Genomic DNA, 11,838 nt, shown 5'->3' on the forward strand with positions numbered 1-11,838 from the left:
AACCCATGAGCCACCATGAGACTTTATTGTGATCATACAATCTCAACATAACTTGATTGAATCCTTCTCCTTTACATGTTTAAATTTCTGTTTGTTAATCAGACTTGAACTGAAATGCTGCAATTTTACTTTTCACTTGATGCTCAGGGTTCTCCTGTTTGCCTGGTTTTTAGTGGATGACAGTGTCAAATAATGGGTCAAATTCTTCTGCCAATTTTATAAGTTAAGAGTAGTTCTGTAGCTTAATAATGTTAATAATTCCTGAGCACATCAATGCTGAGGAAAGCTGAAGCTGCTGCTTCTTGCGTGTTCTTCAAACAAAATGAGTACATGAAGGCATAATCCCTGAGGAAAAGTTAAATTAAGCTTTCCCCTTAATGCATTTATAACTTATTAAAGCTTTTTTTTTAACTTCTGCTGCCTTAACCCTGTTATATTCCTGCTGCGAAATACTTACTTGACTGTCAAAATCTGCTCTGAGTATTTTTGACATATCTTTTGAGTATGAAAAAAGAATCTTTTGGGAAGAAGGGGGAGAGCCAGCTTTCAAGAGGAGTGCAACATCAACCTAATTAGTCTAACTGGGTTTAGCAGAATTTGAGATCTGTTTATGTGTTTTCTGGTATATTGCTTAGCAGCACAGCATTGTTTCACTTGAGATAACATTTTCTCATGTGGACTTAGGTGGCATAAAGCAAATGTGTGCAATTTCCTTTTTTTTCTTTTTCCATTGAGGCCTGTTTGCAGAGAGATATTTCTGTACAATCTCCTTCACCTTGTTTTTGATAAGAGAAATTACAGACATGTGTTTGCTATTAGTTTGAGTTCTTGTTTTATTTGGAGGGAACCAGCCTTGATTATGACCTTCTAGCAGAAAGCAGAGTGTGATTCATCCAGGTCCCAGCACTGGCTGGTGCAGAATAGCGGATGAGGAGGAGTCCAGGCAAGGTCGCAGTCACCAGAGAACACCAGAGAACATTCTCATGGCGATATCGTGGCCATTGGCATTTTCATAAAATGCAGAAATCAGCAGCAGCTTCAAAGGGGGAATCCCCGTCCTGCTCCTTTTGTTTGTGACCTTGTGTGCACCACAGAGCCTCTGAGTTTTCATGTCACTCCTTTGTATGCTGAGGAGGCCAGAAGACCCCCAGGTTCCCTTGCGAAGCACAGCTGTCGTTCCCAGCCCTGACACTGATTTCAATGCACGTGCTCTATTCGCGGTGGATCAAAAATGAGCAGCACTTCTCTTTAAGGGTCCCTGCATATAGAATGGACTCACGGAGTCCCACAATGGCTTGGGTCAGAAGGGGCCTTAAAGATCATCCAGTTCCAACCCCCTGCCGTGGGCAGGGATGCCACTCGCTATCAGGTGGCTCAGGGCCCCATCCAATATATTCAATGAAAGAAATGGCTGAAGAATTGATCTGTTTGTTGGCTGGCATGGAGGCCACCATGACACAGGTGTTTCTTCCCAGCACTTCTCTGCAGACTATCACTCAGGCTGTTAGGGATTGTATTTCAGAAGACAAAATGTAGTTTGTGCAAATGAATAGCAGAGTTATTCCCAATGTCATTTAATTCTGGATAATATCCTGTTAAATATTTAAAAAAGTAGAACCAGCAAGACTAAAGTTTAAACCAGTGAATAATTGCCATTTGCAGAGTGATTGATTTACTGAGAGTTACTGAGTGCTTTAAATATATCTGGGTCAGGTTATCTGTGCTAACCCAAAATTCAGATAGGAGGCTTACGACATGTAGATATGGACTTGTTCGAGTCATGAAGGAAAGTTCTGTCATGTGTTTCCCACACCTCCAGCAAGATATAAAAGTTGAAGGTCTCCAGGATTTTCTTGCGTTCTTACCTTCTGCAGACTCTTGTTCTCATCTGAAAGAAAAATGAAGACATTTGTAAGTATCTCCATTTCTGTTGAACTTTTGATACTGTAAGCTCCTCACTTTTAAAAACAAGGAAATAGAGAAGAAGATGCTCAAGTAAGTGGTACAATACAGTGGTACAGTAATGATCGGTGTGTTGTTTCTTTGGGTGGTTCAGAGGGAAACTTGCATTTCTAGGGTCAGCAAAGTCAGTGGAAGCCTCATTTGAGCAAAGAATGCAGAATTGGTTCCAGAAGGGGGGCTTAGTTATGATTTAATAATTGCAGTTGTAGAGGCAAATCAAGAAGTAACGTGGCATCAAGGAGGGAATTCTGAAAACTGCAGAAATGTAAAGGTTAAGTTATGCTGCTTTTTCAGTTACAGGTAAACAGATAGCAGAAACTCTACAATGAGCAATTTGAGTTGTTTTCAACTAATATACATGCTAAGTGGGTAATTTTTCAAACTGGTGCTACAGCTCCTTCCCTCAGTTCATGGGCTGGGTTTTTTTATGGCACTGCCTGGTGTTTCTGATGACAGAGAAATCTGATTACTTTTACAGGCTGCAGTCCTCATTTGCCTGGGAATCTTTTGGGCTCAGACTTCTGCATTGGACGTAAGTAGAGTGATGAGCCTTGTCCTGCACATGAGCATTTAAAATGTGTTAGATCCCTGGCCAGGGGGAATAGAATAGGAAGAAAACCACAGAAAAAACTAAAACTAAGAAGTTGCTTATTGCCAAGTGTAGAGAAAGAGCTTTTGCCAGAGGTGACAGTCAAGCCAAAAGGTGGTTCTGTGCAGGTGCAAAGTAACAAGAAGTCAGGGGGACAGACGTCTCCTTAGGTCAATCAAACATCTGGAGACTGCTGCCGTCTCCTGCCAGTCCCTGCTGCCGCGCAGAATGACTGGGATGTCCCATACAGTTTTTCCTCAGCCTGCAGAAGGGCCTGTTTCATAACTGACCTCCACCTCAAGAGCCTCCTCAGAGAGCTCCAGGGTTCTTCAGGGATTTAATATTTGCACAAAGCAGAAAGCACTGGGGGTTGTTGCACCTGCTAAAGATGGAAGCCAGGTGATGAACAATGATTTTGTGCTTTTTACCAAAGACCTTTGTGCTGCGAGATCCTGTCAGCAACTATGTCACTGGGACTATGACCATCCACAGCGAGGAGCACATCGTTGATGTCCATGTCCGCTCTGGCATGTACTCCTCTGATACCATTTTTGACTACACACATGTGAGTAAATCCAAGAGCCTGCCTCGAATCAATCCCTGAGGAAGTTTTCAAAATCAGAAATTATTTTAGTGTATTGTCACCATATCTTGTCCCAGAACACTGCTGCTTTGAAGACTCCCAGCACCTTTCCTCCTCCTTGGCCATCTCCTTTTTTTCACCCATACAATGGGGCAGTTTAAAAGACTTGTAATGAAACCTGTGGTGGCAGTTCCTGGACGTGAGATCACTGACCTCAGTGGGGCTGGAGGTGAGGATGGGCTGCCAGCACTCATGGGCAGCAGAAGTCTGTCAGAAATGATGCTTTCAGTCTTAGGGACAGGCACCAGGACAGGCTGATTCCATTCCCCAAAGGAGACAAAGGAAATGCAGTCATTCCACAGCAGCAGCCTCTGCAGCCTCTGGTGTTCCTTCCAGATTGACCCAAAGAGTAGAGAGCATCAACTAATGTCAGCGTTAGCCATTTCTAATGATTTAACCTTCATTCTTTCCATCGCAGGGGTATATTGCCACCAGGTTGTTTTCACGAAATGCCTGCTTTATCATGAAAATAAAGAAGGAATACATCCCAGAGCTGCGAGAGATTGGACGTCTGGCTTTTGAAAGAGAGGTGACTTTGTGGGGAACCCTTGCTGCTGGCAAGGAAGGCTGGATGGGAGCAGTGTGGCGTGACGGGGACTGTCCACTCTGCCCCTAAACCAGCTCAGGAATGACTTGTGCTATCTTAGGAATGATGGAGCTGACCTGACAAGATACAGCTTCAAGGGAATATCATGCAGAGCATTCTTTTAAGATAATGAACCATCATGGTCCCCCTGCAGTTTAATAGGGGGTTGTCTTGAGCTGTACAATCCCCTGTCCTTGGAACTGATGTAATCTGACTATTTTGAGGTGATCACAATTTAAGTTCAGGCAAACTTTCCTTTTATTCATTGTCCTGCTGATATTTCGACCTTGATATTGCTTAAATTTTTTTTTTTTTTTTTCAGAACAGAATGTAGAGATCAATTTACTTTGACCAGATTTTGACTTCCCTATTCAGGCTGAGGTTTCAGGAGACTGGAAGTATTGTCTGGAGGTGGACTTCCGGTCCATTAGCACATTTACAGCAAAACTTGCTGCCAATTAACATAACTTATTATTGCAGCGATGCAGCTCAGGTTTGCTCTGTTGGCATAATTAATATCTAGCAAATTTTGTTACTGAATAGATTGAAAATATGGGGTTTTAACGCATTAAGCTTCTTTATCCAATGCTTTTTGTGAGCCAAAGGAAGGTGATTTTAGGTTTGGGAACCTTCTCAAAGGGTGCCCCAGCAGAGTGAAGCTACAGCTACATTTCTGATGGTGTCTAACCTTTTCTTTTCAGACCATGAAGGATGTCTACTCTCCGAATAATGTGTGGGCCCAGTTCCAAGATGGCAGTTCCTGGGTGGGGCATTTGAAAGACTGGGTTCTCTATGGCAAACACATTGAAAATCTCTGCACGGGGCTGCCTCTCTACAAGCTCGTAGCCACTGAAGGTAGGTTACAGATCAGGACATTAGGGCACCTTCCTCCCCTTTTAACCCAAGCCCTCGTGTTACCTTGGAGCTGCACAGACATTTCTTCCTGTTGAGCTACACCACAAAGGTTTTGCCCAATTTTGAGACAAACAGAAGCCTTGAATAGGGCCATAACTGGGGATGGAGATTTGTGTATTTTACATTTTTCCTAGCTGGATACAGGGATCTCATCTGGTGGGGAGATACTGATACTGGGATATATACTGATGTATATACTGATACTGATACTATCCTCATTTTCTTGGGATTTTTTAGCACCAGTGAATGTTGATAACTGTGCCAGTGCCGGAATTCCAAGCATTTTGGGCGTTAAAATCTGTGAACAACTCATTGCAGCTGGATCTTGACGTTCTTGTTGCTAGGAAATGCCTTGTTTCTTTGCATGTTCAGTGATGTTATGTAACCATGTTCTCCAGCTGGAACAGAACTTGGATGCAAGGCTCAACCTGCCTATGCAAAGCTTTGATGCATAACAAGCCTATGATATACAAATAAATATAATGCTTTAATAAATAAATAGAGTGCTTTGTCTGTTTCTTCCATCCAAAACCAGACCAAAATTACTGTGGGCCTTGTGAGCTGCCCTGCAGAAGGAACACATTTCCCTTTGGTCCATTCCTGTGCTGGGGCTGCAGCATGGCCCAGACATTGGTTTGTGCTTCATAAAGTGAAGAAACAGAAACAGAACAGATTTTTCCAGTGGAGAACCTCACTTTGGCATCAGCATCCAGGTGCTGGCTCGCCTCATGTAGGATGGCTGTGGGAGGGAGCGAACAGGTGAATGGAGATAAACGGAGGGAGCCTATCCACGTTTCCTACATCTGCAAAGAGCTTGAATTCTGCAGGCCCAGTGGAAATTTGCAGCATTTTGAATAAGTGCAGAGGGTCAGAGAGATTTTTGTTCTGGGCATTTTCCAAGCCTGGGTAGAGGACACTGTCCCAGCCCTAAAAAATTTGTACCTTGGAATAAAGTTTTCCTTTCACACAATGGCAGGGCACAAAGAGCTGTGACCACTTGCTGAGTGTCCCACGTGCCTTGGAGAGGCCTTTGTGTCAGCAGCGGATGGAAATGCAGGATGGGGCAGTGCTGGTGCCACCTGCCTGCTCTGCTGCAATCCCAGGGAATGGTAGAACTCACACATCCTTCCCACCAGGGCTTGGAAGGGGTGTGTGTTTTGGGGATGAAAACTGAATGTTTACTGTTTATTGCAGCCTTGAATGGCTGCCAGGGGGCAAGACAGTCCTTGGAGAAAAGTGGCCCCAGGCCTGCAGTTTGTTATTTTCAAATCAGACTCCTGGTCAAACCATCTGCTGTTTAATAAAAGAGCATTGCATCACATGGTGAAGCTGTTCTTTTAGATTAATTGTATTCACGACAGGCTGCAGGTTCTTGGTGATCCAAAAAATGTTTCTGGAGGGTCAAACTTTGTTAAATAAATCTAGGAATAGTTTTTCTATGTTCTATGGACCCTGAAACCAGCCTCAATACCTCATTATCTGCCATTTAATTTTGAGTCAGGGAGGTAGTGTTCCTGCCCTTCCTCACAAATGGAAGAATATTGTTTCTAGCTTTAGTTTTGGTTCGTAGTCTTGTGGTACCAGTCAGGCCTGTGAGGAATAGATTTATATCTATTATGTTTGCATTTTGACCGCTCTGTTTGTTGTCTGGTAAATAAAACTTCAGCTCTCCATCTACTCTCACAGCCCCTCCAATGTCCAGGTGTTCAGCTCATGGGAAACTTCTGGGTGCAGCACCTCAGGGGCAAATCTGTTGTGGGGCTGCTGCACAAATCTGTTGTGGTACAGCTCCCAGCAAAGAGAGGAGGGAGCACGGGAAGAATCATAAACCACGCGACCCCTGTGGCCATGCTCTGCTTCCCCCACTTTTCCAGAGGATGTTCTGCTCCCACAAGAGCACACGGATGGGCAAATTACAGCTCTGAATTCACAGCCCTTGAGCTGTTGGTATCACCAGCAACCTCAAAGGTCATGCTAGAAAAGGCTGCAAAGCAAAAAGAAATTTATTCTCAATTCAAAATAACTGATTACAAGGCAAACAGGAGTGTACAGCCAGCTCTGAACAAACCAGAGAAAAGGACTTATGCAGGAGAAAGGAGTTGGATATTTTATTTATTGATACTGTATTTGCCCTTGTTATTTCCTGCCATTTCATTCTTTGTTGACTAGGCCACAGTTTACAATATGCTTTATGGACCTGTCTTGGATTATAATTAATCTATTTTTCTTATCTTGCAGGTGCTTGATATTATAACTGGACTACAGGGAAAGACCAAAGAGGTAAAAATCAGCAATAGGTAAAGTGTGCCTGAAGATCATATCCAGCCTGAAGTAACTGTAGTCTGAAAGTGTCAATCTTTAAATCCACCCAGTGTCAGCAAAGGCTCTGCACTGAGTGTTCATGACATGGAGGAAATCACAGAATCAAGATTGGAAAAGGCCTTTAAGGTCATCAAGTTCAAGCGTCAACCCACCACCACCACCCTGTTCACCGCCAGACCGTGTCCCCAGGTGCCACATCCACACATTTTTTTGAACACTTCCAGTTCTCTCTCCTCCTGTCCCTGTTCCCTGCGAGCAGAGCCCGACTCCCCCGGCTGCCCCCTCCTGTCAGGGACTTGTGCAGAGCCACAAGGTCCCCCCTGAGCCTCCTTTGCTCCAGGCTGAGCCCCTTTCCCAGCTCCCTCAGCCTCTCCTGGGGCTCCAGCCCCTTCCCAGCTCCGTTCCCATCTCTGGACACGCTCCAGCCCCTCAATGTCCTTCTTGCCATGAGAGGCCCAAAGCTGAATATATTAACATATTAAACCTTTAATTTTATTAATCAGCTAACTTAGGCTCTATCTGATAGAAACATCTGCTGTCCTAGAGCTCATTAGGTATCAGTGGCTTTGTGGGTCGTTTGTTGGTAGAGGATCTTTTTGCATTGTGATCCATGAGATTTTCCAGTGGAATGGATGGAAAATTCCCAGTGATTTCCATGGGTGGCACCCACAGAGCGCTGCAGCCCAGCAGCTGATCCCAGGAACAATGGTGGAGTTGTGTTCCCAGGGCACAAAGCTGAGAGCTTGTCCCGATAACCGCCCAAGGTCAACGTGCAGGTGGATACGGTGGAGCTTGTTGGCGTCGAGCACAAGGTTAACACCTGGAGAGCAGCACAGCCCCTGCGAGTCTGCAGCAGGAGAGGGGCAGGGCTGCCCTGATCCCACCAGCACCAGAACCCAGAGCTCTCACTAAAATGAAAGGGGAGCCAGCGCACGAGCTTAGATCCTAAAGACAGATTGGCTGGAAGGGTCTAGAGAGGGAGAGAGTGTCAGGATGGAACTCATTATCTTGAAAGTCACCTGATCTTCCCGAGAGCTCCTCTCCACCAGAGTCACAGGCATGTTCTGGTAGTTTGTCTAACTTCCCAGCCTGGCTTGTTCTGTAAAAAGCGGGGAATTTATTTTATGTGGAAGATCAGAGATCACAGAACATTCTGGGTTGGAAGGGACACACTGGAGAGCTCAGTCTGGGTGTGCCTGAGTGAGAATCTGTGTGGGTGTGCACTGGCTGCTTCTGTAAATTAAAACGATATTTATTCCTGGCTGGAATATCAAGATAATGCTGATTGTTTGCTCACAACTTTTTTTCTAAAAGCCTGAAAGGTGTTTGAAGGCATGCCTGGAATCCAAGCCATGGTATCGTTGGATGCCACTGACAGGCAGCAGAAACATGTCAGGCATTCGGGGCAGGCAGGATTAGCCCATCTCTCCTCCTCCTCTCCACCTCTCTGCAGCTCAGACTTCCTGATCCCTGTGGGCCGGGAACCTCTGTGGTCTCTCACTGCCAAGGACATCAAATTTTCCAGTCACCTGTGCTGCACATTAATCCAAGATGCTTTTACCACTGAGCCCATTACCCTGAGAACCTCCCACTTGCCCAGATTGCCCAGTGTACAGGACAATTTACCAAGGCCAAGGTATGACAACTGCACCATTTGGGATCATTTCAAAACCAGAGATTAATGTGGAAACTCTTACCCTGTTGAGAAACACCTTTTAAATGGAAGACACTACTTAAATCAGGAGGAATGGCAGATTTTCATGTATCTTGTGTGAGAGGTGAAAACAAGTGTTCCAGTGTGCATCAAGTCGTGGAAAGGGACAGTTATTGGTAAGTTTTCCCTCATAGGAAGAATTCCCAGTAGCAGGGAAAAATTAAGCCAGACTGGAGAATCAAGCCTGCTAAATTAAATAGAAATTGTGTCATCTGGACAGGCCAAAGATGCGAAGGGGTATCTTCATCTGCTGGGTCTTTCCACCCTTTTTGTGCTAACAAGGCATAGACATGAGAGGACAAAAAAATCATTCATTTTAGAAGACAAAAATTTGCCCCTGGAGTGTGTGTCTGTAACCACCACGAACTGCTGTGGTCGAGCACTGAACACGGCAAGATCCATGTGCAAGAGGAAAAGAGGACAAATCCCTCACTCCAGTTTCAGTCAAGGTGCCTGATCTTAAATACTCAGATTACAAATCATCAGCAGGTGAGCTGGCTCTTACACCATTACTTATTTAAAATAAGTGAATGTCTTGGCTAATGAGCCAGACCAGATTTCCAAGGAATACACCCCAATCCTGGTGTCCATATTTCTTTCTACTCCAGCCAAGCACGGAGTGAGATTTCCATTGTCCACTAGATGGCAAATGGTTACAGCAGCCTCTGGAGTTGGGGTTTTCTGATCGCGGTAGGGACCCAGGGTGGTGAGTGAGCTGTGCTGTCATTAGGCTGGTAAAAGCACCGACTGTGAGCCAACCACAGCTCAAAAACAAAATAGAATTAATCCTGTCCACCTGTTCCCCTGCAAGTAAAAACTGAGTTAGGATACAAAGCATTAGAATTCATTTTTTCATATTTCAAACCCAGCGGAATATTTATTTTCATTTGTAATTATGCCCCATTTGGTGATTACCTGAACTATTTTTTGATTTCTTAATAATTTGAGTTTTTCTCTCTAATGTATGTGTGTGCTTTTATATATCCTATTATTCAATGGGACATTGTGTTTGCGGGAGGTTTATTAATGAAATATTCCCAAGCGCTCTGGAAACACGAGAGGCAAAGACTCACAAGCTCCCATATGAACGAGTGAAATCTTTTCCCTTTCAGAAAAGAGGCCCAGCAGCAGATGAAGCTCAGTCTGACAAAGGCCAGTCCCAAGCTGACCAGGAGCACAGGCAAAGGGAGCAGTCCCAACACTCCTTATCTCTCTCTCCTTATCACCACACTGTTGCCACCAAGAGAAGCCCAAGCAGCTCCTCTGCCCCTGCCCAGTCCTGCTCTGCCAGGCTCTTTCCTCGGGCATGAAGAACCCACAGAGGGATTCTTGTTTCATTTGGGGTTTTTGGAGGGGACCAAGGGCAGAGGGGGCTGGAGGCCTGGCTGGACTTCTGCAGCCAGGTCTGTGCTCCTTCCAGGCATGTCCTGCCAGTCCCAGCACTCCCCACGGCCACATCCTCTGCTGGGTTTAGTGTCTCTCACACTTCTGCAAGTCCTTTTCTGTGCCCTTTTGTGCAGCTCACTAAGAGGCAGCCAGACAAAGGTGATTGGGCAGGTCCCACTTTCTTTAATTTTCTGAGAGTGTGTGCAAAGGGAGGGTGGTGATTCAGACCTACCGAATGGGGACCTCAGGCTGCTCTAGCCATTTTTTGCCGGGTAGAAAAGCAAATCTAGCATAAAGTTGATCCTTTTGTAGCAGTGCTGAGAGAGGAGAAAACATCTTTTAAAAATCCGTTTGTATTTGCTGGTACTGGGATGAGAACTGATGTGGGCATCGAATCATAAAATCACAGAATCATTAAGGTTTGAGGAGACCTCCGAGATCATCAAGTCCAACCCTCAAAATATATCTGTGATGGAGGGTAGAGGGGTGAGGCAGCACAATGAGTTTTTCTGAGGATGTTCTTGTGACTCAGATGTGTCCCAGGAGGGCCCAGCCTGTCAGTGTGCGGGCTGTGAATCCTGCCTGGCACGTTCCAGGTGGGACACTGTGCATCCACGTCCCCCCACAGATGGTCACCTAAGGATCTCCAGGCATTTAAAAACGTGTTTAAGACACAAAAACGTTACGGCTCGAGCCAGCAGGGATCACCAATCCCCTTTCCCACCCCCTGTGAGGGGAAGCAGAGGCTGTTTTCACCTGGAGAAGCTCCGGGAGCAGAGGGGAGGGAGTGCTGGTGTTACACAGCTGGGAGGGAGATCAGCACAACACAGCAAGAAACTGGCACAGCCAGAGTCTAAAAAGTGGGAGATTGGTTAAAAGTTATCCGGTTAAATTGTGTTTTCATGATCCCGAGCCTCACAAGGGTTCATAGAGCACACAGAGCACCTGAGAAAGAGTAAACTTTGCTCCCCCTAAAACATGTGTCCCCCTAAAACAGTCTCAGGCTGCTGGGGCAGAGACTCACAAACCAAGCTGTGGATCCATGGAATCATTTTCTGCCTGTAAAGACACCTGCATGGAGCTGTTGCCACTGGACCCTCATTTGCTTTACTTCTTGTGAATTGCTTTCTAAAAGCTGGCAATTAAAAAATGACATTTCAACGTGTTCGTTAAATTTGGAGAGGAATTAGTGCTTCGGTTCATTGTCTCAGATAGATGTAAGACTTTTCCAGGTGAGGAGCATTCAGCAGCTGCCCTGTGAGCTCTGCTCAGAGCCCTGGGGTGCTCTGAGCATCCCAAACAACAAAGTTGCAGAAGCAAGGCCAAGAGGAACAGAACACATTTGCAATTTTTGCTGCAACTGAAGTCAAAATCAGTGAGGTGTTTGAGCCAGTTTCCCTTTAAAAAAAGGATGGAAAAGGCAAAATTTGATATTCAGCTGCATGGCCGTCACAGCAGAGAGAGGCTGCTGACAACCTGAATTTACCCAGTAAAATTCCAGTCATCGAGTTACAGAGAGTAGAATGTAACACACTTTCATCTTTGAATTTTTAAGGCTAAACTTAAAAAAGCATTTTTTAATGAATCAATCTTTTCTACTGTTATGTACAATTTTCTTTCCCTTTCTGATTCCAATCCGAACATTAAATAAACAGAGCAAATATTAGACAGGCTTGTCTAAGTTTTCCTCATGTTCTGCTGATGTGATTACAAGCTGTTGA

At 45.0% G+C, this 11,838-nt stretch overlaps 1 protein-coding gene across 1 annotated transcript; it reads left to right on the top strand.

Annotated features, from left to right (window-relative positions):
• Window positions 1-1,825: 1,825 nt before the first annotated feature.
• LOC121662214 (gastrokine-2-like) lies at window positions 1,826-5,194 on the top strand. The gene is made up of 6 exons (XM_042023137.1): window positions 1,826-1,911; window positions 2,441-2,494; window positions 2,985-3,116; window positions 3,613-3,723; window positions 4,482-4,635; window positions 4,933-5,194. Exons 1-6 carry the CDS (start codon window positions 1,900-1,902, stop codon window positions 5,022-5,024), a joined length of 555 nt encoding a protein of 184 aa, XP_041879071.1. The 5' UTR covers window positions 1,826-1,899; the 3' UTR covers window positions 5,025-5,194.
• The last annotated feature ends 6,644 nt before the right edge of the window (window positions 5,195-11,838 follow it).

Source organism: Corvus kubaryi, unplaced genomic scaffold, assembly GCF_017639235.1.
Source record: "Corvus kubaryi isolate FWS band 111438036 unplaced genomic scaffold, C.kubaryi_AGA036_p1.0 37237, whole genome shotgun sequence".
Classification (NCBI taxonomy): domain Eukaryota; kingdom Metazoa; phylum Chordata; class Aves; order Passeriformes; family Corvidae; genus Corvus; species Corvus kubaryi.

Coding starts and splice junctions, on each gene's coding strand:
- LOC121662214 (XM_042023137.1), top strand. Junction 2,495..2,984: donor CTCAGACTTCTGCATTGGAC/GTAAGTAGAGTG, acceptor TTTTTACCAAAG/ACCTTTGTGCTGCGAGATCC. Junction 3,724..4,481: donor GTCTGGCTTTTGAAAGAGAG/GTGACTTTGTGG, acceptor TTTTCTTTTCAG/ACCATGAAGGATGTCTACTC.